Below are 27,148 nucleotides of genomic sequence, written 5' to 3'. Positions count from 1 at the left end.
TATTGTCCAGGCTGAAATTTCTACAACCTCTTTTACTATAATTAGTAAAACACATTTAGGCCAATAGATCTAGACTTAGAAAGTCCAATAATTCTTTATGTAAGAATAATAATAAGCACAGAAAACAACAAGGCCATTGTTATCACCATCTCTCCTAAATGTAAGATTGTCTTTTTTATGTACATGTAACTATATACCATGCTTCATTTATTTGCTTACCTAGACTTTTTTTTTAATGGAAAGGCACCCAGAAGAGTTTTTCACAGAGAATTCATTTTTGTACTAAAACAACATGGAATGTTCCAGTTTTTTGGCAGAACATTTAGTGTTTTGGGCACCTGAGTGGCTCAGTTGGTTAAGTGACTGCCTTCGGCTCAGGTCATGATCCTGGAGTCCCGGAATCGAGTCCCGCATCGGGCTCCCTGCTCAGCGGGGAGTCTGCTTCTCCCTCTGACCCTCCTACCTCTCATGCTCTCTGTCTCTCATTCTTTCTCTCTCAAATAAAATCTAAAAAAAAAAAAAAGAACATTTAGTGTTTTTATACTTTATAGCACTAATACAAAATGAGGATACCAAAGCCTTCAATAAGTGGAGTTATAATTGTCTAACCTGCTTGGTGGGATTCCAGTCTTGAGGAACAAAGAAGGAGGAAAAGTAAACTCAGCTTTTGTAGATGGAAGTGCTGCTTCCTTCTCTGAATTTCCAGTTCTTCCCTGTTGTACCTTAAAAAAAAAGGGTTATTATAGCTTATTTAATAGATAATACACTAAAGGTGTTAAATAAATTTGTAACATCAGATTTGAAATTAAATATGAAGAATGCTTTTGAAGAATATTTAATAAAATTACCCTATTTTAGAACACCATTAGGTGAAAGGCACAAAGATGGATTTGGGGATCAAAATGTTCCCAACCATTAAAAAGTTCAGACTAATGTCCCTTAAAAGTCCAATAAGCTATAACTCTTCAGTCCTTTCAGAAATTCCCTTAAATCTCCACAAATAAGTCCAAGATACTTGGTTATGGCTCCAGGTTTCAGAGTTCAAAGACCTTGAAGAATTTTCCCCTTCTATGTTTACTGTCATTCTAAGAAAACCACCAATGGCCATTTTAGCCATTCTGACCATTTTCTATTCAGATTCAGATTAATAACCTGTTCCTGTACTTCCATACCATTTGTTTCCTCCTCGTCATCAACAGTATCACCATCCTGCCAGTTCAGTACACCTAGAAGCTTGAAGGAGTCATCTGTCTCTTTAATAACCTCTTTTCCCTCTTTATACTCACTTTCAAACCAGTTATCTACTTACTCCATAATTTCTCCCAGATTTAGCCACCCTTTCTGCTCCTAGCAGTTCTTTTAAGTATGGTCCAGTCATACTCCTTTATACTGGTGAAATTCTTCTTTATGTTCTTTTGCCTTTATACTCACCTTCCTATCTTAAATTATCATTAATTTATTAAATTTAAACTAAGTTGCCCTACACTTGAATAACATCACACCATATTTTATGTCCTACTTAAATTCCACTGTTCAGTCTAAATTCAGCATCATTCTCTTTCCCCATGAGGCAAAGGCCAAGAAAATCTCAGACACCTTGACTCTGATACATTCAAAACATTGATTCAATTCCAGAAACCACCTACCTCTCACATAATCATTGTGTGAGAAAAAGAATATATTTGAACCATTAAAGTCAGATCTCTTATTAATACTACTGAACCCAATCCCTAATAGGTGTCTTCATATAATTAGTGTTTAACATTGACAGTTTAGAATTCCACTCCTTGAAAAAATCCATTTAAAGGCCCAGATCCTAGTGAGGGATGACGGAGGATCAGCACTAAGAAAATGAGGATAGAAAGAAAGAAATGGGTTTGACAGACACTTGAAAGGTAAACTGACAGAATGTGGTGACAAGGGAAATATACATGGTTCATCCATCAAACATTAAATATCTATAATCTATTATCTAAAAATCTATTACCAGAGGCTGAGACTAGAAAGAGAAATACAACAAAATCTCAGACCATGGGCCCAGACACATGAACAATCAGAGCAATACAATAAATGCTACGAAAAAAGTATCTGTGTGAGAAAAAATGCTATGTGAACACAGAAAAAGAAATGCAGGGTGGTGGGATGGGTTAGCCCAGTGATGGGTATTAAGGAGGGCACGTATTGCATGGAGCACTGGGTGTTATACGCAAACAATGAATCATGGAACACTACATCAAAAACTAATGATGTACTGTATGGTGACTAACATAACATAATAAAAAATAATAAAATAAAATAAAATTAATTAATTAATGAAATTAAAAAGAGAAAAAAAGAAATGCAATATTCTTTCTGCAGATGTCAGGAATATTGAGAGTTGACAGTATGGTTTCAACTGTTCCCCTGAGCTCCAGTAATTTATATCCGATGTCTTACATATCTAATAAACAACTCAATCTTACCATGGCCAAAACAAAGCTACTGATTTCCCACTATCCCCTGATCTGATCCTCTCCAAGTCTTCCCCATAAGTAAATAGCACCATCATTTACTGAGTTGCTCAAGGAAAAAAAAAAAAGAAATCCTAGCAATTAGCCAATAGATATGACCATCCTATGTCAATTTTACCTTTATGATACATACCGAATTCAATCACTGATTATGTCTACCCCTAAAATCCAGGTTAAACCTACTACCACTTCTCAACTGTTCTGCTAAATTTTCTGTTTTAGTCTTACCTCTGTAAAATCCATCCTCTATATACAGGCAAGCAATCTTATTAAAAAGTGTAAATCAACTCATGTCTCTCCCTTGCTCAGAATTCTCCAATAGCTTCCCAATGCAAACAGAATAAAACCGAAATTTATCATGGTCTACAAGGATTTACACTGCATTTAGGTTTTATTCAAATCTGTATCCCAAATACCTAAAAACAGTGCCTGGCATGCAATAAGTGCTCAGTATATATTTTTACTTGATTGACTTTGGGACTCAGCTTAAATTCAAAGTCTTTCATAGGACATGGAGTTTATAACTACATAATTTTTGGCCCAATTATCTAATTAATCACTATTTTTCCCATTAAGTGAGAAAAACTCTAAGATCACAAAGTCTAGGTCTATAATGCTCCCCTCCCCTCCCTACTCAAGCCTGAAATGCTTCCTGGCATAGTCAACACTCAATTACACGCTGGGAAGGGGAAAGGGAGAAGAGTTGAAGAAGAGAAGTTGAAGAGAGGGAAAAAAAGAGAAAGAAGAGAGCACAGATGAAAGATTATTTACAATAAGGGGAAAAGCAAGAAAGGCATCAGGAAGACTCAGTACATTTTTAAACATGTAAAAATTATTTCTGTTTCCTCACTTAGTTTTCCTTTTCTCCTTAATTTCTTTGTAAAGTACTCATTAATTCTGAAAATCTTTGCCATTTTAGCAACTCCCCTAATCAACCAGCATCAACTTGTTTGTCTTCAGACGTTGCACACAGGATTACACAGCCTCAAAACTTGTTTAACCAGAATGGGACTACTTTTTTTTTTAACATGATCTAATATTTTGAGAAATGACTATAAGATACCATGACAGATTTCCTAAAAACAAAGTCATGTCAGGTCTTACATATCCATACAAAAGTTGAATGAAGCCTATAACCTTGAGAAGCTAAACATTTATCCAAATTATGTTACCAGTGTACCAAAACTTAAATTAGTTTGTGAAATTTCCTTCAGCTGGCCTTCATAACATTATTTATAATATCTAAAAAGACATTAGAAAGCAGAGAAAAAGTAAAAACATAACAGAAGAAAATATCCCAGAAATGAAGGATATACGCTTCCAGAGTAAGACGGTACAAATAAATGCTTGATACAATAAGTGATAATAGACCAAGACACATAGTTGTGAAATTTCAAAGCATGGTGACAAAGCTTATACTTATCCACAGAGGAAAACAAAATCATCTATGCATGTGTGTGCACGTACAGACATAAAAGTATTTTCAGAGAAGATTGTAGTCAATTTTTTCTTACACATATATGTCATCTGTTCCCACAAGTCACTCTTTCTTTGCCCCTCACTCCAAATTAAATAATTACACAATTGTTTTTGCACCCAATTAAGCGATTTTATTTTTTATACCTATTAAACTTTATCTCCTTTCATTTCACTAAAAACAAAAACCAAAAAAAAACAACAAAAATCTTATTTATATCAAAGTATATAAAAGATTGTAAGAATGTCAAAATTTAAGAATCAATGACGCATTATAAAAAACACATAGGGGTTCATTGGTACTACTTTATCTACTTGTTAGTATGTTTGAAAATTTACTTAACAAAAAGGAAAAAACGTTATTTAAAGAGGGGGGTAAGTTGCTTGTCTCTCAGTTGATTAAGGACTTAAAGAAGTGTCTTTGCTGTAGACATGAAAAGAACTTAAATTATGATTCTTAAATCTGTTCCTTTTTCCATTCACTAGTTTAAGATGGTTTCCTCATTCATTTCATCCTTACAGTACAGCAATAGCTCTTTACCTGGTCTCTGATTTCCTTTTCTCCTCCTCCTAAAGTCTACCCTTCTAAAGAACACTTGTCAGTTCTTTTCCTAAAAACTAGATTTGCTCAGGCTATTCTCCCACTCAAGAACTTTCAAATGGCTTCCTATTGCCTACACAAATGTCTGCAGGCTAGTTTAAGATTAAGGTCTTTCCCATCAAGGCCCACATCTACCATTTCCAGGCTTCTCTCCTATAATATCTCTCATCTACCCCAACTCTCCTTTCACACTATCTGGTTTTGCTCATATTGCTCTCTCTGCCTACAACGTTCTATATTCCCCTCTCTTCTACTAATGAAAACTTACTCATCTTTCAGTTATCATGTTTGAATCCTTCTAGACGCTCTGCACCGTAGGATAACCCACTCTATCCTCTGAACTCCCTAATGCACTTTGATAATACCACTAACATAACATTTCTCACAATATATCATGGTTCATATATACACGTCACTCAGATCATGAGCTCCTTGAATACAGAGACCCTGTCTTACTACAGTATCTAGCACAGTGCTGTGCACATTAGAGGTGCTCAGACATAACAGGAAAATTAGGGAAGTGCTTTTCTTTCTGTCTCACCGACCCTAATAATTGTAATTCAAATAGTGGACTAGTAAATAAGAGCTTAGACTTTCTTTTTGCTGTTGTTTAAGATTTTTTATTTATTTATTTGAGAGAGAGAGAGAGAGCACAAGACGGGGGAGGGTCAGAGGGAGAAGCAGACTCCTGGCTGAGCAGGGAACTTGATCCTGGGACTCAATCCTGGAACTCCAGGATCATGACCTGAGACGAAAGCAGTTGCTTAACCGACTGAGCCACCCAGGCACCCTGAGCTTAGACTTTCTTTTTCCAACTACACCTTACACAGCTGCCAGAATTGTTACTTATACATCACTTCCAGAATTATATTACTTATAAGGCACTTTCTTGCTCATAAATAGGCAATAATTCCTCCAACTTGTCCTTGTTTCTAGTCTTTCTAGAACTGAACCACACCCTACAAAGCCACCTCTCTTCTACTCCTTCCCAAAAAGAACTCATCCAAGAAGGCTAATTTCTTAAATAATACTCTCATCAACTATCTACTCAAGCTGAGTTTCTTTCTTTGCCCAAGCCATTTCCTAAACTATAATAATTTCTCTTCTGTTCTCCACACCCACAAGGTTCTGATTAAAATGGCATATACTTCTCTAATACTGCATCTTTAGACTTTAAAAAAATACAGAAATAGAAAGGAACTATATATAGCTTTCAATATTATTTCTAATCCCAGGGTACTTTCTCATCAACTCATTTCTCCAATTTCTATAGCATTTTGTCTAAAATAAACATTTTTGTACCTAATAATGCCTAAGAAATTTACCTCTGCATATTTGGGATACACATTACATTATTATAATATTTTTTTGTATTCTCCAGAGCTTCAGGATAGATAGTAAAAGACAACTCAGGCTTTTTTAAAGAATAATAGTCCTACAGAAATTTGAACAAGGATATTTCTTTATTTAAGGTGATAGAAATTTGTCTGAAATTTAATGTCAAATTGCAGCCTAAAAATGCCAAACATTCCCATACAACCAGTAGTTGAAGATATTGAGCAACATCAATAAAATATGTCCTACAGACCACAATATACATAAAAAGTGTGAGCCACACACATGATTAAAATACACACCCTAGGATGACTCAGTCGGATAAGCCTCATACTCATGATTTCTTCAGCTCAGGTCATGATCTCATGGGTCATGAGGGTGAGCAGCCCATTGGGCTCCCCGCTCAGCAGGAAATCTGCTTGAGATTCTCTCCCTCTGCCCCTCCCCCCACTCGTGCACGCTCTCTCTCTCTCAAATAAATATTTAAAAAATAATAATTAAAAAAATAAAATACATACGCTATTTCTACATCAGCATTTCTAACAGGTTAATAATATTTAATGCACATTATCAAGGCAAGAAAAACCATTAAACTATACCCATCATATTCAAATCTTTACTCATTCAGAACCAAACAAATCAGAATGGAACAATGACCTCCTCTCATATAACCAAAAGAAACATCAAAATAATTTTGGTAGACAGTATGTATATAAAAAAACTCATTCACGGTGACCACTTTTTTTTTTTAGAAGATTTTATTAAGTTATTTGAGAGAGAGCGAGAACACAGAGGGAGAAGCAGACCCCTGGGGAGCAGAAAACCCGTTGTAGGACTCGATTCCAGGACCCTGCGATCATGATCTGAGCCGAAAGCAGACGCTTAATGGACTGAGCCACCCACGCGCCCCACAGTGACCACTTTCAATAAGAGACCAGCACCTAGGAGTGTCTTTTTATTCTTTAGTTTCAGAGGTCTACTGCAAAAAGACAAAGTATACAGAACCGGGCAGTTTACAAAGGCACCTTGTTTTCATTTCTGTTAGAAAAAATAAAAAGGACCACTGCAAACGAACTATTTTATCATCAAGACAACTTTTCTACCTGTTCATTGTAAACAAGTGTAACGATATATTCAATCCTTAAACAAGATAGCACTGAAAAGAACCTGATGACTATTTAAAACAGAATAGACATCATTACACACTTTCAAAAGATTTACAGCAGAACAAGAACCAAATACTTACCCAAAGTAGGATGTAAATTAAAATTAAATTCTCTACCCAGAACTGTGTCCCGCAGAGCGGCTACATCTGCGGCTATAGCACACGTATTACATAAGCCAGTATTGTGGGGGACAGGGCTGCAGGCCCAAAAGGGTCACAGGAAAGTGCCTGCCCGCAGAAGTTCCCTGAGTATATAACTTGATCTAAAAGTCACTCCCAGTCTTCATTCCAGTCTTGTTCAAAACAAGAATTAAGAACTAAGAATTAATAAGGTAAAGGAAAAGGTACACAATCAGGTTTCGAAAAAAGTTTGTAGGTTGCTGTGTATCCTAGAAGAACGAAAATACGACATTATTCTTTGGATTGGGTCTGTGATCATATGGAATGGAGAAGTCAGAAGTCAGACTTGATACCCAAGTGGGAATATCGACCTGCAAGTCACTACCTAAGCCTAATCCTTTTAAGTTATTAATTTTAAAAATCAGTTTTATCCTATTCTGTTGAGTCTTTCTTAGAGACTCTCAAAAATGCCTAAGCTTCAGGATAAATACCCAGTAGTGCAATCGCTGGGTCGTAGGGTAGCTCTATTTTTTATGTCTTGAGGAACCTCCATACTGTTTTCCAGAGTTTCTGTACCAGCTTGCATTCCCACCAACAGTGCAAGAACCACAACCTCGCCAACACTTGTTTCCTGTCTTGTTAATTGTGGCCATTCTAGCTGGTGTAAGGTGGTATCTCTCATATGTGGAACATAAGGAATAGAGCAGAGGACAACAGGGGAAGGGAGGGAAAACTAAATGGGAAGGAATCAGAGAGGGAGACAAACCATGAGAGACTCTGGACTCTGGGAAACAAACTGAGGGTTACAGAAGGGAAAGGTTGGGGGGATGGGGTGACTGGGTGATGGGTAATAAGGAGAGCACCTATTGGGATGAGCACTGGGTGTTATATGCAACTAATGAATTGTTGAACACTACAACAAAAACTTAGGATGGCTGTATGTTGACTAACTGAACATAATGAAAAATTTTTAAAAAATGCCTAAGCTGCTTGAGACATCTTAAACTATGATACATTACACCAATAATTTTATTGTCATACAGATAATAAGCAGTATGCCATCTTTCTTACCATTTTTTAAAAGAAAATTGGGAAAAATAAGTCTCCAAGTCTGATAAAAATTATACCATGATCTAAAATGAGAGCTTAGCTTTTGGTATGAACTTTTATGTCCAACAAACATATGCTATAATGCAAAATAAAATCACAACATATAGCAAGAATAGTTTTACTTGGCATTTGTTAGCATAATAGGCTATAAATTCACATGCTTGCAAAAATGGAGATAAAAAACAACAATCAGCAAATTTGGAAGGAGGCTGAAGGTTTGGGAAAAAGGTAGCTATTTCCACTTTAATCTCATCCTTTGAGTAGTGGTATGGGAGCAGACTCAAGAACAAAAAATGAGAGCAACCAAGGATAATTTACTAAAATTCACCTTAAAAATTGAATCTGCCATCTTGGATCTCTGTACCTGGTATAACTTCCATAGTACAGTCTTCAGCCCAAGTTAAATAACATATTTCCCCATTAAGATACCACGTAATTTTTCATTGAGAGGCCATATAAAGACAGACTAGCTGTGACTAGTCTATGACTTGAAACTAAGAACATCGGATAATCATTAATATGAAACTGAAAGGGAAGGTAGGGAAAAAACAAACATGGTAAAGAGAATGAAAATTTTAAACTATCTTATACATTTAACCACCTTAATGGTGAAAAAGTTATTTATCTGGGGAGTAAGTTTGAGACTGTAGAAAAGGCTGGGGTATTCTGGAATAGTTACTTAATTACTGTAATTTTATTTGTAGTAGAGGTAACTGGTATAACTTCAAGTCCCATTCGTAACCTCTTTTGTTTTTCACAGTAAGCTTTCCAGGTATCTTCATTAAAATCATAATTTAAATAATAAGATCAGCATCTAAAGATATATCACAGTGTTAGTGTACAAATATCTCAATTCTATTTTTATGTAGCATATAAAATCTAATAAACTATAAAAATATAAATCTTGTGTAGGTTTTATCACCCCCTCTAATTTCCCCAATTCTCCCAATTGTGAACATAAAGCAACAGGACTATAAAAATTATTTTTATATAAAAATAAGTATTTTATATATAAATATTATTTATATAAAAAAAGTATTTCCTTTAAGCCAGAGAGTATTATGCTAAGCAATATAAGTCAGTCAGAGAAAGACAAACACTTTATGATTTCACTCATGTGGAATTTAAGAAAAAAATGAACAAAAAAGGGGAAAAAGTATTTCCTTTAGAAATGGCATTAAGGAGGGCATGTGATGTGATGAGCATTGGGTGTTATAATCATTGAACATTATATCAAAAACCAATGATGCACCATACTTTGGCTAATTGCATTTAAATTAAAAAAAAAAAGCACCATTGTAAAGTAAAAAAAAAAGAAATGGCATTATAATAAAAAATATGCGAGTCTACTTTGATATTATGCACGAAAGGGTGGCCTAAAAAAAAAATCCATTTAGGGTGACTGAATCTTAAAGTTCCAGTAGTCCAAGGCTTTGCCCCAGATGGTTGATAAGAGGGACTCTGTTATAAATAAGTTTTAAATCATGTGGCCTTGAGAGAGGGAAACTGAAGAACTCCATAAAAATCTTTTTGCTCCTTCCTGCTTCTATTCTTGCTAGGAACTGCACCCCCCACTTTATACATGCCCCATAGGGCAAATAGTGTATGTCTTCCTTGTAAGGGACAGAGTTAATAATTTCTTTAGAGTCTTCCAGCAAAATAGACAACATCTAAGGAAGGACCAGGTGAGAATGACCAGAAGAAATCATCATACACACATTCCAGACCATTGGTGCTAGACATTTCTATCCCAAAACTCCCTGGCTTGAAGGAATAATTGACTTATGAAGGACACTTGGGAACTTGTCCATGTTCTAACCAGTTCCTGGATGCCTGAGAGGACATATACACTGTACTACAATCCTCAGGAAAAACCCCAGACCCAGAGCAAAGACAAGGCTCTCTCCTTTCCTTTCTAAGTCTCCCAGATACTCTGCCAGTCCCTGCTCTCTCTATATACCTTCAGTAAACTCTGCTCTCATCTCCTGCTGGCTTGCATTTGATTTCTATCCTGTGTGTAGCCAAGGAACTTCTTGGCTGGTCCTGCAAGACACCCTCTCTAGGTCCTTGGACCCAGCCTGCCTGTATCAGCCTGGGAATTTGGGTGTTGTCAATAAGGGCATCAGGTTGTCCTTATTAAATATATGTGGCTGAGGTTGGAGCTCCAGCATTAACCTGTAGGCAGGCCCTCTAATAATGGCCAATTACTATAAGCCCTTTGCCTCAGTTGTTGGCTTGGTTGGTGATGGGCATGTTTCTTTGGCTTGTAGGGTTTACATTAGCCAAACAAATGGCATGCAGGCCTCAGCATTTGCCATGTTTAATTAAAACTATAGCTTCTTTGGGGCTCGTGGGTGACTCAGTTGGTTAAGTGTCTGCCTTCTGCTCAGGTCATGATCCCAGGGTCCTGGGATCGAGCCCCACACTGGGCTCCCTACTCAGCAGGAAGCCTACTTCTCCCTCTTCCTCTCCTACTCCCCCTACTTGTGCTCTCTCGCTCTGTCAAATAAATAAATAAAACCTTTAAAAAGAAAAAAAGAAAAAAAAGAAACATTGCTTATTTGGAGGGTTTGGGCCTATTACAGACCAATGGAAAGCACTTAATAATAATAAGACAACAGTCAAAAGAATGGTGTGCAGCTGCAGTCAACAAGCTTTTGTTGTCTGATACTGGTTTTCCTCTGGAATACATCATCATTACGGGGTATGGTGTTGATTTTATTATTATCTCTGTGATTTTTATTTAATAAGTGGAATTTTCTATCTACCTTTTTTGGTATTCCACATTGTCTATGGGAATGGCCCTGGAGAACTAATTTTAATTTCCTAAAGGGGATCAGAAGGAGAGCCCAGTTTAATTATGTACCTCTTATAACTAAATATTCAGGAAGACTTTTTTGTTGTTGGGGACGCCTGGGTGGCTCAGTCGGTTAAGCGTCTGCCTTCGGCTCAGGTCATGATCCCAGGGTCCTGGGATCGAGTCCTGCATCGGGCTCCCTGCTCTGCAGGGAGCCTGCTTCTCCCTCTGCCTCTGCCTCTCTCTCTTTCTGTCTCTCATGAATAAATATATAAAATCTTAAATAAAAAAAAAAGAAGACTTTGTTGTTGTTTTGGGGATTTAGGGTTTATTGAGTGGTAGAAGTTTAGACTCAAATGGGTCCCATATTAGATGACTACTACCTGGCCCATGGGGCAATCAATGGTTAATGAGTCCCAGGAGAGTATGCACCTTCAATCAGGACTCCAGGTCTTACGGGATGAAGATGAAATTAAAAGTTTAGAGAGATAGGGAGAGCCATATTAAAGGGGTCTTTGTATACATGGAAGTAAAACATAACCCCCTTAAAGTATAAGAAAGAATAATGGTAAAGTTTGGGGGGGCTTTTGTTTTGTTTTTTAATTAATTTTTTAATTAACATATAATGTATTATTTGTTTCAGGGCCACAAGTCTGTGATTCATCAGTCTTACAGAACACACAGCACTCACCACAACATATACCCTCCCCAATGTCCATCACTCAGCCACCTCATCCTCCCACCCCTCTCCCCTCCAGCAAACCTCAGTTTGTTTCCTAAGATTGAGTCTCTTATGGTTTGTCTCCCTCTCTGGTTTCATCTTGTTTCATTTTTCCCTCTCTTCCCCTATGATCCTCTGCCGTGTTTCTTAAATTCCACATATCAGTGAGATCATACGATAATTGTCTTTCTCTGATTCACTTATTTTGCTTAGCATAATACCCTCTAGTTCCATCCACGTCGTTGCAAATGGCAAGATCTTTCTTTCTTTTCTTTCTTTCTTTCTTTCTTTCTTTCTTTCTTTCTTTCTTTCATTCGTTCGTTCGTTCTTTTGATGGCTGCAATTGGAAAGTTTTTAAAGTTGGTTTATCAGTCAGGATTTTTCAGAGATGCAAGCCAGGAAATCCAAAATCTGCCTGATGAGCTAGTAGGATGCAAACCAGGAGAATCATTGCTGCAGTTACAGTCTAAAGGCAGTGTGCTCTATAACCAGGAAGGACTGATATTACAGATGAAATTGGAAAGCAGTCTGCTGGAGAATTTTCTCTTGCTCAAGGGAGGCTAGTCTCTTTGTTCTACTCAGACCTTCAACTGATTTGATGAGGCCCACCCACACAAGAGAGGGCAATCTGCTTTACTCAAAGTCTACTGATTTAATTGTTAATCCCATCCAAAAATGCCCTTACAGAAACATCTAGAATAATGTTTGACCAAATATCTGGGCACTCTATGGCCCAGCCAAGTTGACACATAAAATTAATAATTATGGTTGTGAATTAGGTCTTAAGGCTTGGGGCAAGAAGAGATTCATTAGTCAGACTGGAATCTGAAAAAGTTGTTGTTTGAGGAGACCATATGTCTCTCATTTAAACTATCTGGGAACTATCAAGGACATAAAAGTTTTACTAAATACTTTTTTTTAAGAACCCAGCACTGTGTATTCTGAGAAGTAAAATTTGTACCTTGGGAAATGTCTGTAACTCTGAAGAGAATAAAGAACATCCTGGCAAGGCTTCCTATTGTGGTAGATTTTTATTTATATTTTGGTGTATGTGAGGCAGGAGATTCCAGAGTTCTTTACCCCCCTGAAGGGGACAACTCTCAGCAATGATCCAAAAGTTTGTAATGAATGTGCAGATGGGACCATTTGATGGCCAGAGGATCCAATCTAGTGCTAAGATGACTGCCTTAAGTTTGACCGATTGCACTGATCCCTAGTCCATCTATTATCAGAGATATCTTGGCTACAGGATGAAAGGCAGTAATATTCCACTGAGCTCCATTTGTGACGGTGGCAATGCTGTCCATAGAGTCTATATATTTCCATCTCTGCTCACTCAATTTATTTCAAGGGACTCACTGGGTAGCCAAGTGATCTTGAGGAGAGGTGACCTCCTCTGGCACTGTGGCATCTGACAATGGACTAAGAACAGGGAAGGCCTTCCCATCCTGTAGGTGGAATATGCCAGAGGGCCTAGGATTCCCTCCATCCTGTCTTCAGGAGACCTGTATAGCCATGTTGAGCTTGTGATATACTGTTTCCATGATCCAAAGCATAATGGGCAGCTGGGTATGGATGGTCACAGGTTCAGGGTCTGTGAGAGCCCTTATTTCCAGGACATCCCAGTATGTAGCCAGCAGTTTTCATCTTTTTTTATTTTTTTTATTTTTAAAGATTTTATTTATTTATTCATGAGAGAGAGAGAGAGAGGCAGAGGGAGAAGCAGGCTCCCAAGGAGCAGGGAGCCCGATGCGGGACTCGATCCCAGGACCCTGAGATCATGACCTGAGCCGAAGGCAGATGTTTAACCATCTGAGCCACCCAGGCGCCCAGCAGCAGTTTTCATCTTAATAGATTTTATTCCAGGCCCAAGAGGACCAACTTCTTGCACCAGAGGCTTTGGGGCAACTTATAACATTATATGTGATCCAGAGACCCCAAGGGGCATGAGAAAAGGAATCAAACCTCTCCACTGAAGGAGTCTCTGAGGGCACTAATGGAAGTAACTGTTGATTTTAATTTGGACAGATTCTAAAGTATTTGTTGGAGAAACCCACTTAAAATAGGTTGATTTGTAAGTAGCAGCACCAGTGAGATTAAGAAAAATTTGTAAATGAGGAGTATGTTGCCACCAGAACCCAAAAGAGATTTGTATGTCCTTAATTTTCCTTAATGAATGTGTCCAATGAGTATCCTTGGAGGACGGTCATCACTGTAATGTCATCCTGGCGTTGTGGAGAAAAGCAATGTAGTTAAGATCCTGTCTGTAAAGATTATGGATTATGTGTGATAGTAAAGCTGTGAGGAACCCCATGGGCAGCCTGGAAAGAGTATATTGTGTCCCTTTGGAGGTGAGGCAAACTGCAGCTGAGAAAAATTGGCACTGAACAGAATATATTAGATAAATCTGTAATAGTAAAATATTTACCGGTTGTTGATTGGATGGAGTCAGTAATTTTAATAATACTGGGCACTAGGTATAAAATAATTACTGGATGAGACCACAAAATTAGGGTTGCAGTAATCAATCCTGAGTCACCCATGCTTTTTTTGTTATTTAAAATCAGACAAAATTGAGCTGTTAAAGAATCAGTGGGGATAGTCACTCTTTTATCAATTAGGTCTTTTTTTTTTTTAAGATATTATTTATTTATTCGACAGATAGAGAGCACCAGTAGGCAGAGTGGCAGGCAGAGGAAGAGGGAGAAGCAGGCTCTTCGCTGAGCAGGGAGCCGGATGTGGGGCTCAATCCCAGGACCCCAGGATCATGATCTGAGCCAAAGGCAGCTGCTTAACCAACTGAGCCACCCAGGTGCCCCTATTAATTAGGTCTTTTACAATAGTTTTACTCCATAAAGGCCCTGTTCTAACCTACATTGGGCCATATTAACTGGAGGTCTATGGAGGTCTCACTATTATCCTGCCAGTTTGTAAATGTCAAAAACTTAATTTAATTTTAATTGATTCCTCATTGTGTTAGAGGATCTATGTCCAACCTGGGATATTTTAGAGCAATAAGTACTATGGTTATGGGAAATTTAGGCAAGGCTATGGTTAAAGTGACACATACTTATTTTTCTCTATTTTATATTTTGTGCCTTTCCTAAGATTATAGGGGGTACAATGTTTATACTTAGTGGGACCCCAGGTATAACTGTAATTTGAGCCCAAGCATTGATTAAGACCATGAAGCTTTGTCAGTTGGTGCATTTTAGCAGATGTTGAAGTTAATTTAGAACCTATATTGTTGAGGCACAAAAGCCCTTTTGTTTTTTGTCATATGAAGTCTTTTAGTAAATTTTCCACTTACAATTGAGTCAAATTAAATATATATACTTTATTTACTTTTTATTTTCCACCCTGCATCTACATTTCTTTGGGTGCTTTTTTTTTTTTTTTTTTCCTTTTTCTTTTCCTTTTTTTGGTTAGTTTATTTGTTCGTCTTAGTCTTTTAGTTGCCTGAATCCACAATTTCTAGTTTCTGTCTCTGGCTAATAACACTATGTATGTACCTTCTAAGTGGTTACAGCAAAAGCAGGGGAGAGGGAGGAGCCCCTAATAGGTGGCACTTCCTCCCTCCAAGCCATCCAAATACGCCTCCCAAAGATTGGGGGTTTGTACTTAGAGAGCTATAACAGCCTCTTCTTGGGATAGTGCAGTTAGCTCTTGGTCTGAAGTACCAATTCTTTTTCATTGTCTTTTTGGTAAAATCTTTAAAAATGACTTGTATGTCCAGGCAGGTAAAAATTTTAGTTTTTGTTTTAGTCTCCTGTTTGTCCCAAACTATTTTGACCTTTGAGTATTTACCAAAGGACTTGGTGGTCCCAAATGGTCCTATCTGTAGGGGGTGGCCGCCCTGTCTATGATGTCTAATTTGACCTCGGAGGGGTCCACATCCACTTCCAGGAGAGCAACAGTGGCCTTATCAGTACTTTGAGGATCCAGATTTTGAGCATAAGGCCCTTGGTGTGCTGGTGAGCAGCACTACTCAGAAAGGCCCATGAGTGTTGCCCAGAGTTTTACATTCCTGAAACAATGGCATGACTATCTCAGGGGTCTTAGATAGAGTAGGGATAGTGTCCCCCAAACTTTCCCTTTTCATTAAGCTTTGTGCTATTGGCTTCCATCCATGTGGCCTCTCCTACCCCGCTGAGTCATGCAGTTAGACAAGCAACAGCATAACAACCATTTCCTTTACCACAGGACCTGTGGGTGCCATGGTCACGAGGATACCTCATATTGACCCTATGAATGGCTTGAGAAGAGAGTAGTCTCCTACATAGTGTGGAACAGGCCAAATAAAATGATTCTGTTATAGGATATAATGACTTCACTGGCCCCACCACTTGCTGACCAGTAGGCTAATCAGACCCATCCCCTGCCACTTGGATGGGATCATACCTTACTCCCTTCAGAGGAACCTTTTAACAATCAGAAGTAGCCAATTAATTTGAGCTGCCCCCAGGTGCTCTGTCCTGGACACTTAACACCTTGACTCAGAGAGGACACAAGGGAGGGCTGTTCATAAATTTCACAATTTGTGGAGTAGATTCACAGCAACATCTGGTAGAGGCAACAAAAAGCAGCTATGGCCCACAGCACCAACATGCCAGCTGGTGGCACACCTGCTCAGGTAGCTACTGCTCTCTGAAAGAACCTGTAAGTCAGAAAAGTCTAGTGACATGTCATTTGGTCTGGAAGCAAACCATCCTGCTTTGCTGGGCCAATTGTTTTGGTAGGTTTTATTTATCATGATTATTTATTATTATTATTTAGGTATGGTAAGGCCAATAGATCAGGAGACAACTGACACTGAAAAGATAGTTTATTTTACTCAAAGTTCTCAAGAGAAGAAGTACACATCATGTGGGGGCAAGAGGGTGGCAGTGGGGGACAAAAAATGACCAATGGTGAGGTCAAGAGACAGAAAGGGCGAAGAGGAACGTGTACACAAAAGATTTTATGATGATTTCCTTGGGAATGAATGGATTAGGCAAGGTAACCAGGGTTAGGATTGGCTAGTTTGAATCATTTCAGCAGGCTCGTGGGCATAGGGGCTTCCCCTGTCTCGTATCTGGCCCTGGAGTGATTAGGATAGGTATATAGCAGCCCATAGTGTGAGAGCCTGATAAAGAAAGTGGTTGGGGTGTGGATTTAATTAGCTACTCAAGAAGGGGAATTGACTAGCCTCCAGCCAGAGCTTCAAAACTGAGTCAAGATAGCATTTATAAGAACTATATTACAAGAATCCACTGGTCTTGTAATTTGTTCCAACATGTGCTCAGTGGTGGGGTAAAGAGTGTCTTCCCCCAAATTCATGTCCACCTGCAACCTGTATGTGTATAATCTTATTTGGAAATAGGTTCTTTGAAGATGCAATTAAGTTAAGGTGATGTCATACTGGATTAGAATGGGCCCATATCCAATCACTGTTGGATTGGGCCCATAACTAATCTTCCTTATAGGAAAAGAAGAGGACACAGATAGACACATAGAGGGAAGAAGGCCATATGAAGATGGAGGCAGAAATTGAGCAATGCATCTGCAACCTAAGGAATGCCAAGGATTTCCAGGAGCCACCAGAAGCTAGGAGGAGGCAAAGGAGTTTTCCCTAGAGTCTTCAGAGGACATGTGGCCGTAGAAACAGCTTGATTTTAGACTTCTGGCCTCAGAACTGAGAGATAATAAATTACCAAGTCACTTATAATGGCAGCCCTAGGAAACTAATACAGATTTTGATACCAGGAAGTAGGGTGCTCCTGTAACAAATACTTGAAAATGTTGAATGTGGCTTTGGAATTGGGTAAGGGATAGAGCCAGAAGAATTTTGAGGCACAAGATAGAAAAAGCCTAGAATGCCTTGAAGAGAGGGTTAGTGGAAATACCTATGGACATTAAAGGTTATTCTGGTTAGAGCTAAAAGATAAGCAAGGAGCACTGTAGAGAACACTTCTATCCTCTTTAGAGAATACATATATTGACATGAACAGAATTTTAGTAGAAATATGAAAGTTAAAGGTGCTTCTGGGCAAGAACTTAGAAGGAAATGAGAAACATGTTATTGGACACTAGAAGAAAAGCAATTCTTGTTTTAAAGTGGTAGAGAACTTGGCTGAATTGTATTCTACTGTTTGACAGAAAGTAGAACTTAGAAGCAATGAACTTAGATATTTAGCTGAAGAGATTTCTAAGAAAAGTGTTGTAGGCACAGACTGCTTCTCCCTGATGCTTACAGTAAAAAGCAGAAGGAAAGAAGTAAATTAAGAAAAGGATAGTTAAGCAAAAAGGAGCCAGCTCTTGATGATTTGGGTGGTTCTCAGGCTATCCAGATTACAAAGGATTCAAATATTAAGAAATTCACTGTTGGGGGGGAAAGTGTGCTCTGAAAAAAGGGGCCAAGGGTGTGGCTGGACAATCTTTTGCTGAAGAGATTGGGCTTGTGACTCATGGATCCAACTGGCCATCTCAGCAGAAGCAAGAATAGAGATGGGGTTATCCAGGAAAGATCTATGGAGGACCCTCTTGTCTGAGGACTGAAACCCCATGAAATGCACAGGAAGCTGACAAGGGTTCTGAGAATGTTATACCAGGAAAACTACTGGAACCTGAACTCCAAGGAACAGAGATGGAAGAAAATGAAGGGAGGCTGTGGGACTTCCAAAATCCTAAAGTAGGACATGGGCTGACAGAGGTTCTCAACTATAGACATGCTTTATCCCCCAACTTTTAAGTTTTATTGAAAGGTAAACATGAGGGGTGCCCGGGTGGCTCAGTTGGTTAAGCATCTGCCTTCGGCTCAGGTCATGATCCCAGACAGGGTCCTGGGATTGAGCCCCACATCGGGCTCCCTGCTCAGTGGGAAACCTGCTTCTCCATCTCCCTCTGCTGCTCCCCCTGCTTGTGCTTTCTCTTTCTGTCAAATAAATAAAATCTTAAAAAAAAAAAAAGGTAGATATGATGTATCAGGTAAAAGGAACCAAGTTAAATAGGCTATTAGTGTGAGCTTTTATATTTATCTGGCTAAGAATCACTCTGTGTTTATTGTTTGCTGTGGCTGTAGGTATCAGAGGCTAAAATTTCCTCCAGTGTTCTTATTTTAGTCTCCTCTTCTGTGTTTGGGTTTCCCAGCAGATTTCTTACATAGATTCTGAGCCCTACAGTTCTTTAAGTTGTATTATATATATCATATATATATATGTGGTGTGGTGATAATATGTGGGAGGAGGGGAAGTACTGTATAATCCTATAGTCTTTTATTGAGCTTCCGCCCGAAGACTATAACCTTCAAAAGTGCTTCCCAGCTTTTTTCTCCCTTTATGTGACATAGGAAGGCTAGAGAGGGTTGGGTATTTCTCTTCCCCCAGATTGGGTGGGCTCTAGTAAAACAGTTTCCCTGAGGATAGGCCTTTGTTAAGGAGAACTGGGTGCGCTGGCATATTTCCAAGTGGTTACTTTTCCCTCCTTTTGCCAGAAGCACCAGGGGATTCTTCTCCAGTCTTGACCCTAAGAACCTGGTAGGGTTCCTGGAGGTAAAACCCACAAGAATGTGAGGGTTGTCAATGCAAAATGAATAAAACTTTAAGAAACTCTAAAAGAAAGAAAGTTTTATCCCAGCCCAAGTTAGGACAGCTGCCTGGGAAACACACTCTTCACAGGAAAGATAATGCTCCAGAGAACGAACGCTTTGTACAGGGTTATAGATTTTTTTTACGTCTTGTAAAAAGGTCAAAAGATTACAGATGAACATATAGGCAGATTACTTTGTACAAGGTTATAGATTTTTTTTTCCGTCTTGTAAAAGGTCAAAAGATTACAGATTAACATATAGGCAGGAATCATAAATTTTAATTTAACATTAATGCAATGTTAAATGCAAGGCGTAGGAGTATTCATTGATACCTTAAGGACAAGATGGTTTTCCTTTATGGCTTGGCGGGCCATAAATCAGGCTTTTGGTTTATATGAAGTTTATACAGTCATGCTAACTTAGAAATCTAAAATGGCTTCCCCTTGGGAAAAATTAAAGATGTTACTGCAGACAGAAATCTCTTCTTTTGCCTTTGACCAATGTCATACTCAAGGGCTTTATTCTTTCACAAAATCTGTACATGCTCTGGTTGGGGCCTCTTCATTTCCTTAGTTTATAAATAAGAATGCCCCAGTTCCTCTGGTGAATCTGCCTGTTTCTTTCTGTCGTGGCTGAGGAGTCAGGAGGAGAGGTGAGGTTGTGCTGATCACCCTGCAGCTGAGGTAGAAAACCTTTGATTTTGCCATCTCTAACGAATTTCTTCCAGTTTTCCTGAGGGCTCTGACTCTGAGTCTGATGGCCATTGGATCCATGCCTAGATCCCAAATGGAGTTGGAAACTGTTCTAACTGGCAAAATCTTTTGTTTGTTTTCAGTTTTCATTTGAGGAAAACCGACATTTACCTGACTGGCTATTTCTAGTCAGTTTGTAGATGTGTGAGTTGGGTCTGAACCTGCCCAGGGAGTGTTATGGGCTCCATGTTAAGGAGGGCCACAGTCACAGTGACTTTCTCACATTGAAAAACTTGAAAATTATATCAATAATTGTCTACATCAGAGCCAAGTTATATTTGCTTTATAGCAAACTGTGGAGAACTAAAAGTGCATTGTACAAAATGTTTATACTGTTCTCATATTTCACCTATGTCATATTCATGTAACTAGATCAGTACTTTCTAGAAAATGGTTCTGTTAATAATTTAGTGAGTCGCTGTTAAAATTGCTATGGTAATAAATTGATGCCTCTTAGCTATTTTTGTCTAAATTAAGCCACCATGGTAGCAACTACCTAGGATTCTTGTTCTGCAAAAGAACAATAAATATTAAACATGTCAAAATAAAATAAAATAAAGTAAAATAAAATAAAATAAACTTCCTTTATAGATTAGGCCTTTAGAGAGTTTTTCTCTCAACAGGGTCAATTAGCCTTTAAGTTTTCCTACCAGTTACTGGCTCCAGCAGCAGCTTCTGAGCCTGGTATACTATGACTCTCTGTAGTCAGTCTTCCCCCCAATTTTCAAGGCAGCAATTCAGCCGTGACTTCAATTTTCTCATGGATCTAAGAAGAGTTGTTAAATTTTAGTTTATTCAGCTTTTTTTTCTTGTGAGGACACAGTGATGACTTCCCAGCTCCACTGTATCCTATTTTAACCTATACACTTTAAATTAATATGATTACAGAAATAATTTCTCCCCCCCCCCCCCCCCCCACCAAATGTATGAGTGAATAAATGAGTGTAGTGGTCCACTTCTGAAGGTAGGACCTTAGCCCTGCACATAACCTCCCTGGGTTGACTAAGTGAACCAGACAAAGGGGGTGGAAAATTGACAAAGGCACTTAGTATCTCATGTTTGTATGTTTGGCTCTCCTTTTGACTGGAAGTGTGCAAGTGTTGGGGGTCAAGAGGGATTCTTAAGTTTTAAGTATTTCCATAAAGGGTTGGGGGCAAACTGGATTGCTTAAGAACTCTAACCACTGGACTAGAAGGCAAACAAAGCGGCCGGAAGACCAGAGAAAATTAAATTGCCAGAGACTTCTTCCAACTGGCCCTCTCCAGTCCATTCATACACTTCATCCTATGCTCCTCCAGAGACTCAGCTCCACTTGTTGCAGCCCAGCCTCTGGACTGGCTCTGGAGCAGAAGCTGCAAGTGTCTTGACTTCACCCATCCCTTCCTCCCTCCCGGAGGGTGCCCCCACCCAGAGATTGACAATAAATTTTGAGTATTTTAAATATTATTCAATATTTAAATATAATGGTAGTCAAATCTATAATGTATATGGTATCTTATATAATTAATAAATTACTGATCGAGAAAATAGTTTAATGATGTGATGAAAATTAATACTTCGTTCAAAACACAGAATGATAGGTCCCAGAGCTCCCCGGGCCCCAGTTTCTCCAGGCTTAATTGGAAAGAAACGCCGAATTCGACCTGAGGCATTCTAGTGGCGAAAATACAAAATTCTGGCCTGGCCAGTAGAAACGAAAAAGTTTGTCCTCTTCCCATACCGGGAGTCGAACCCGGGCCGCCTGGGTGAAAACCAGGAATCCTAACCGCTAGACCATATGGGAAGTGCTGAACGCACCTCTCTCGTTTCCGTAGACATCACTTACCTCAGCTTGCCGTCTGCCCCTTCACACAACGGCTTCTTACCCGTTGGGCTCGCTCCGCCCCCGGAAATTCTGACTGCGGCTGCGCGAGCCCCAGCTTCAAGGACCCCCCCTTCCCCCAAACTGGCGCCCCGCCCCCCCGGGCTGGAACATCCGGGCCTCTCTAGGGGGCGGGAACTCCTGCTCCCGGAGATCTCCCAAAGGACTGGAGCCAGGGCAGATTGCAGAGCGTTTGTGATTTTCTCAGTCCCTATTTGCCTACCATGCTGGGCATTCAAACAGTAAAATGAAGGCTATTGCTTGACCTTCGACATCAACTTACATCTAAAATAAAGGACCCCATCCGGGACGGAGTTCCTCATGAATATCTTTTCTGTGAAAAACAAAAACGTATTGTGTTTTTACTTATTTTGACTTCAAAATCTCACTGGGTTGACACTTCCTAGCAGGATTTTGTTCTGAAATTCAACCTGTGTGAGAAGGGATGTACTTTTTTTCTCTAGTTTCCTTTTGAGTGCTTCCATAGGCTTTTCACTGACAACTCAAGCTCAATGTGGCAAAAACAAAATAAACAATTCCTCCCAGTCCAACCACAAATAACGACCTACTGTGATTAAAGTAAATGTTAAAGACTCAAGGATTAAAACAGTGTGGTACCTGTGTATTAACTGACAGTAAAATCAATGAAACAATGGAAGCTCCAAAATACGGTGCGGGTTTATGTGAAAGAAAAAAAGGTGACATCTCAAATCAATGGTTCAACATACAGTATGTAGACCTATGGTAGAAAAAACAAGCTGGATGCAGGATTCACCCCATACCTCACTGAAACCACAAAAGTTCTTAAGGAAAATACTGGAGAATTCCTTTATCATATCATTTACAACCCCAAATCCAGAAATGATAAAACAGCTGATTGATAAAGTCAACTCTTAAATCAATAAAATTAATTTAAAAAATATGAGAGCTGGGTGGTGGTTACTATAGCTTTCACCTTATTCATTAAACTATTCAATTATTTTGTGCAGTTTAATGTGTTTTATTTTACAATAAAGGTTTAAAAAAAAACACCATAAGCAAAGTTACAAGAGAAATTGGGAAAAATATTTACATTCCATATTATGAACAAAGGATTAATTTTCCCGCAGCATAAAGATTACCTCCTAGAAACTACTAAAAATACCAACAACCCAGTAGGAAAATGAAGCAAGGACACAGATCCCAGCACATGAAACACATTTGGCCCTTCAAAAATTAAAAGCAGCTCAGTCTCCTATAAAGATAAAGGAAGAGTTCCTAGAGTTCCCTTGAAAATCTAAGTCAGATCTTTTTTACTTTCTGGCTTAAAACCTGCCAAGGACTACCTATCTACTTAGGTGTTCATGTTTTTTATTGATATGGAATCAAACTGTCCTGATTTGTTAGCCATGTTTGCTTTTTTTCCTACATCAAAATTAGTTTTGAGAATCTAGTGAAACTGAAGCACCTATTTGTTGTCCTTCCCTGCCACTAACTGTGCAGTATTTCATCCTGTAAAGAAGCCACAGCTGATATATCCATGAGGCTGTTCTAGTTATTTATGAACTAACCTAACAGCTTTGCCCCTGCCCCACATGAATGTGTCCTAGGAGAATACAAGCTTAGAAGTGGTTTCACAGTAGTGACTTTCAACATTATTCAGTTTGCCTCTTCAAACTTTCACACCTAACAAAGCTAGAAACATGCAAACCAGAGAAATTTTAAGGAGCAGGGATTAGTTGGGGTGGGAATAGGGGCAGGGGCACTCTGTGAGGGAAGAAGGCCTGAGATAAGGCAGCCACACCAAAGAACAGCTGTGCTCACTGCCCGCCTCTGGTCACAAGTCAGGCAGACTCAGGCTCCAGCTGCTTGAGTTTCTCCTGGAGCCCCCGGAGTTGGCTTCGACCCCAGTCGATCCGGATCTGAAGGCTGGCCATCTCTGCAGCCAGCTGCAGGCCTAGAGGAAGAGAGAAGATTGTCGCCATGGTATCCTCGATGTGACACATGACTCAGGGGGCTCTGAATATCTCCAGGTACTGGAAAGGCTCCAGAACTTTCTGGCCTCCACACTATTCCTAAAATATTTCAAGAAGAGCCTTGCATTGGCTGCTTCAGAACCTCACTAGACCCACACCCTCACCTCCTTCAGATCTTTACTAAAATGTCACCTCTTCAACAGACTTTCTTTACTCCCTTATATTACCCACCAGGGACTAAAAAACACTGTTGCATGCCCTCATTTCCTTCCTTCTTTCCTTCATTATAATAGTCCTTCACTGTTCTCACCCTCTCTCCTTCTGTTTTCTCTGCCCCCAGGAGTGTTCCACATTCTGGATCCACATCTAGGTGGCTTTTGCCTGATGCTTCTGCTTAACAGTCTTCTGGGCCCTCCATGCCCAGTCCACTCACCAGTTCAGTCTTCAGCCTACCTGCCTGACAGCAGAGCTGGCCACACATCTGCTCACCTCCCTCCAGGAAGCACTTTCTCCTCTTGGCTTCTGGGATCTCTCACCCTCTGGTTGTTGCTCCTGCCTCACCACTACTTCTCAGTCTCCTCGAGTGGTTTCTCCCCTTCCTCCTCCCACCTTCTGTCCACATTTTGAGGCCCTCTGCTGATCTCAGCTTAAATGCTGTGTATGTGTCAGCAACTTGGGAATTTAAACACGAGTGTTATGCAGTGGGCTCCCAAATCTCTCTTTTCAGCCCAGGTCTCTTCCAAACTCAGATGCATGTGCCCAGACACCCGAGCACAGTCTCCACCACACAGCACTAGGAACATACTCTCACCCAACTCCTGACTTACCCTTGGCTGCAGCTCTCTCACACCAGGTGAGGGCAACTTCATTCCCTCAGGTGTTCCTGCTGGAATCTGTGGGCTCAGGCTTCATTCCTCTCCTTCCCTTACTCTCAAATTGATCTGTCAGTAAATCTTGTGGCTTCTATTCTCAAAACATGCAGGTTCCCATCACTTACCCTCTCCTTCACTGCCTCCATCTGCATCTCAAGCCTGGCTGCTCCCCGTCACCTGCTTCCTCCCTCTGCTCTTGTCTGTTCCCACCCAGCACCACAGTCTTCCTATCACTCTGTGGGTCCAACTGTGCCCCCCTCTCTTCAGAGCCACCCATGACTCCCAAAGTCCTCATCAGGGCCTGTACCTCAAATCACCTGAGCCCAGCCACCTCTGACCTGAGCTCCTGGCACTCCCTGCTACATAAACTCCACTCCAACCCATTTGGCCTCCTCTCTGCCATCCTAAACATGATCTCACCTCAAAGCTTTTGCCCTGGCTGGTCCCTCTGCCTACAGCACTGATCCCCCAGATCAACCACAAAGTTCTCTCCATCTTTTCAGAGAGGACTTTCCAGGCCACCCTTCGTAAAATAGCTACCCTCACCCACTCCTGTCCCACTCCATCCACCATACCCTATCTTATTTTTCCGTAACAATTCTCACTACCTGGTATTATATATGGGCCTACTTATTTATTTGCATGTTTTCATTCTCCCCTCAATAGAATAAACATTCCATGAGGGGTGTTTATCTCTTTTGTTTCCTGCTGTATCTCCAGCACCTAACATGAGCCTGGAACACTGCCAACAGCCAGTAAATGCTTTTTGGAAAAAACAGCAGGTGTGCAACAAAAGCCTGCTATGGAGAAAACCTGGAAAACCCTTTGCAGATTAACCCCAGCCAGGCATGGCTTTAGTACTCAAGTTCTTCCTGCATTTAGAAGTCTACTCACCCTCCCGGAAGCTGGCTTGGGCATGACGCAGACTGTGAGGAACGAGGATTCCAAACCAGTTCAGAGGGTCCCGGGGGGCTGGGGAGGACTCCAGCTCTGGGGTTCTGGTGAGACCCTTGCGCCTGCGCAAAGCTGGAGAAAGACAGACTGGAGGTTGAGGGTCTCATTACCTGTCGCTTGTCTTCTCTGTGACAATGTTGAATTTGATCTGAGCTCATGATCCTGACAAACACTGAAGGCTGGAAAATCCCTCCAACCATTTATGTTCCAGAAAACAGCTTACCACAAAGAACAACCCTTCCCTTTGTGATTCAGATGAGATGCCCAGACCACTCCTCATGACTCTCACAAGATCAGCAGATGACCCCCTTGTTTACCACGAGGTAAACAAGGAGCCACACACTGACTTTTCCCATTTTGCCTGAACATGCTGAAAGGCCAGACAGACCCTCCAACTTCCCGTTCGTCTCATAAATGATTGAGATTAGAAGTTTGTCCCTCTGAAACCAGACATATAAACATTTTCTGTTCAACTGACTGAAGTTTCCCCCAATTGCAAAACTATCCCAACTGTAAAGGACATCACCTATAACTTGTCTATTTCTCCCTACAGAAGTCTAAAGCAAAAACAAAAACAAAAACAAAACAAAAACACAGCCTGCTGAGACACTGTGATCCTCCAATCTGGGCCGCTCTCTCCATCGCAACACTCTTAATAAAATCATCTCCTCAATTATCCTGTATATTTTGTTTTTGACATCGGGAGGACGCCCTGACGGGAAAAAAAGGGGGACTCACCTGCTTCACGGGGCCCCACCTCTTCTGGAGTCTGGGCGCTGGCTCTCACCACCCAGAACTTCTGGAGTCCGTCCTGGGCCTCGCTGAAGAACGAGAAGGTAGGATCGACATTTGGAGGCCCCAGCCTGGACCCTGCCCGCCCACCCGTTCCAACATGCACGGCTCCTCACCTGGTGTAGACGCAGACCTGAGGCTCCATGCGGGAGGCATACTGCAGAGGACCTACAGACTTGGCACCCATGGCATAGCGAGCTTTAGAGAGCGAGAGCCAGCCCTGGGATACGAGGAGAGCGATGAAACTCAGTTTACCTCCGCATGCCCGCCCATCCCTCCCTCCCCAAGATCCCACCTCTTCCACCCGAGCGTTCAATGCCGCCCGCTTCGCCTCCAGTTCTTCCAGGTCCCGGAGCAGTTGCAGAAGGAGCGAGTCCACCTGCGCCCTTACGTCCGGCGCAGCCATGGGCCCACGGTACTGAGGTCTGGTACCAGCCTCCTCACAGGTTACCCAATCGCCGCTCGCCATACCGCCATGACAACCAATAGGCTCACCTTCAAGGGGCGTTCCCAGCCGTGGGCCGAGTTGCCCAACGTTTCCAAAGGCAAGCGCTTTGGGG

The 27,148-nt window shown here is 40.4% G+C and overlaps 1 protein-coding gene, 1 long non-coding RNA gene and 1 other non-coding gene across 3 annotated transcripts; all 3 read right to left on the bottom strand.

The window, feature by feature from the left end:
• Positions 1-467: 467 nt before the first annotated feature.
• Positions 468-22,041, bottom strand: LOC116631356. The gene is made up of 4 exons (XR_004299167.1): positions 21,980-22,041; positions 20,805-20,920; positions 610-722; positions 468-507 (listed from the first exon to the last, which is right to left on the bottom strand). It is a non-coding gene; the product is annotated as an uncharacterized LOC116631356 (long non-coding RNA).
• TRNAE-UUC lies at positions 21,866-21,937 on the bottom strand. The gene has a single exon. It is a non-coding gene; the product is annotated as a tRNA-Glu (tRNA).
• A 1,370-nt stretch (positions 22,042-23,411) lies between the features above and the next one.
• Positions 23,412-27,138, bottom strand: CCDC115 (coiled-coil domain containing 115). Its single transcript, XM_032403417.1, has 5 exons — positions 26,884-27,138; positions 26,705-26,808; positions 26,535-26,617; positions 25,737-25,868; positions 23,412-23,951 (listed from the first exon to the last, which is right to left on the bottom strand). The coding sequence occupies exons 1-5, from the start codon at positions 27,055-27,057 to the stop codon at positions 23,839-23,841; spliced, it is 606 nt and encodes a 201-aa protein (XP_032259308.1). The 5' UTR covers positions 27,058-27,138; the 3' UTR covers positions 23,412-23,838.
• Between the last annotated feature and the right edge of the window lie 10 nt (positions 27,139-27,148).

This window comes from Phoca vitulina, unplaced genomic scaffold (assembly GCF_004348235.1).
Source record: "Phoca vitulina isolate PV1807 unplaced genomic scaffold, GSC_HSeal_1.0 scaffold5, whole genome shotgun sequence".
In the NCBI taxonomy this organism is placed as follows: Eukaryota; Metazoa; Chordata; class Mammalia; order Carnivora; family Phocidae; genus Phoca; species Phoca vitulina.
This window is presented reverse-complemented; position numbering and strand designations above follow the sequence as displayed.

What these genes read in the sequence shown, in the direction of transcription:
- CCDC115 (XM_032403417.1), bottom strand. Translation starts at nt 27,057, where the DNA reads ATGGCGAGCGGCGATTGGGTAACCTGTGAGGAGGCTGGTACCAGACCT. An exon ending in TGAACGCTCGGGTGGAAGAG is followed by an intron (nt 26,809 to 26,883) that starts GTGGGATCTTGG and finishes CTCGTATCCCAG; the next exon opens with GGCTGGCTCTCGCTCTCTAA. An exon ending in CCAAGCCAGCTTCCGGGAGG is followed by an intron (nt 23,952 to 25,736) that starts GTGAGTAGACTT and finishes CTCTTCCTCTAG; the next exon opens with GCCTGCAGCTGGCTGCAGAG.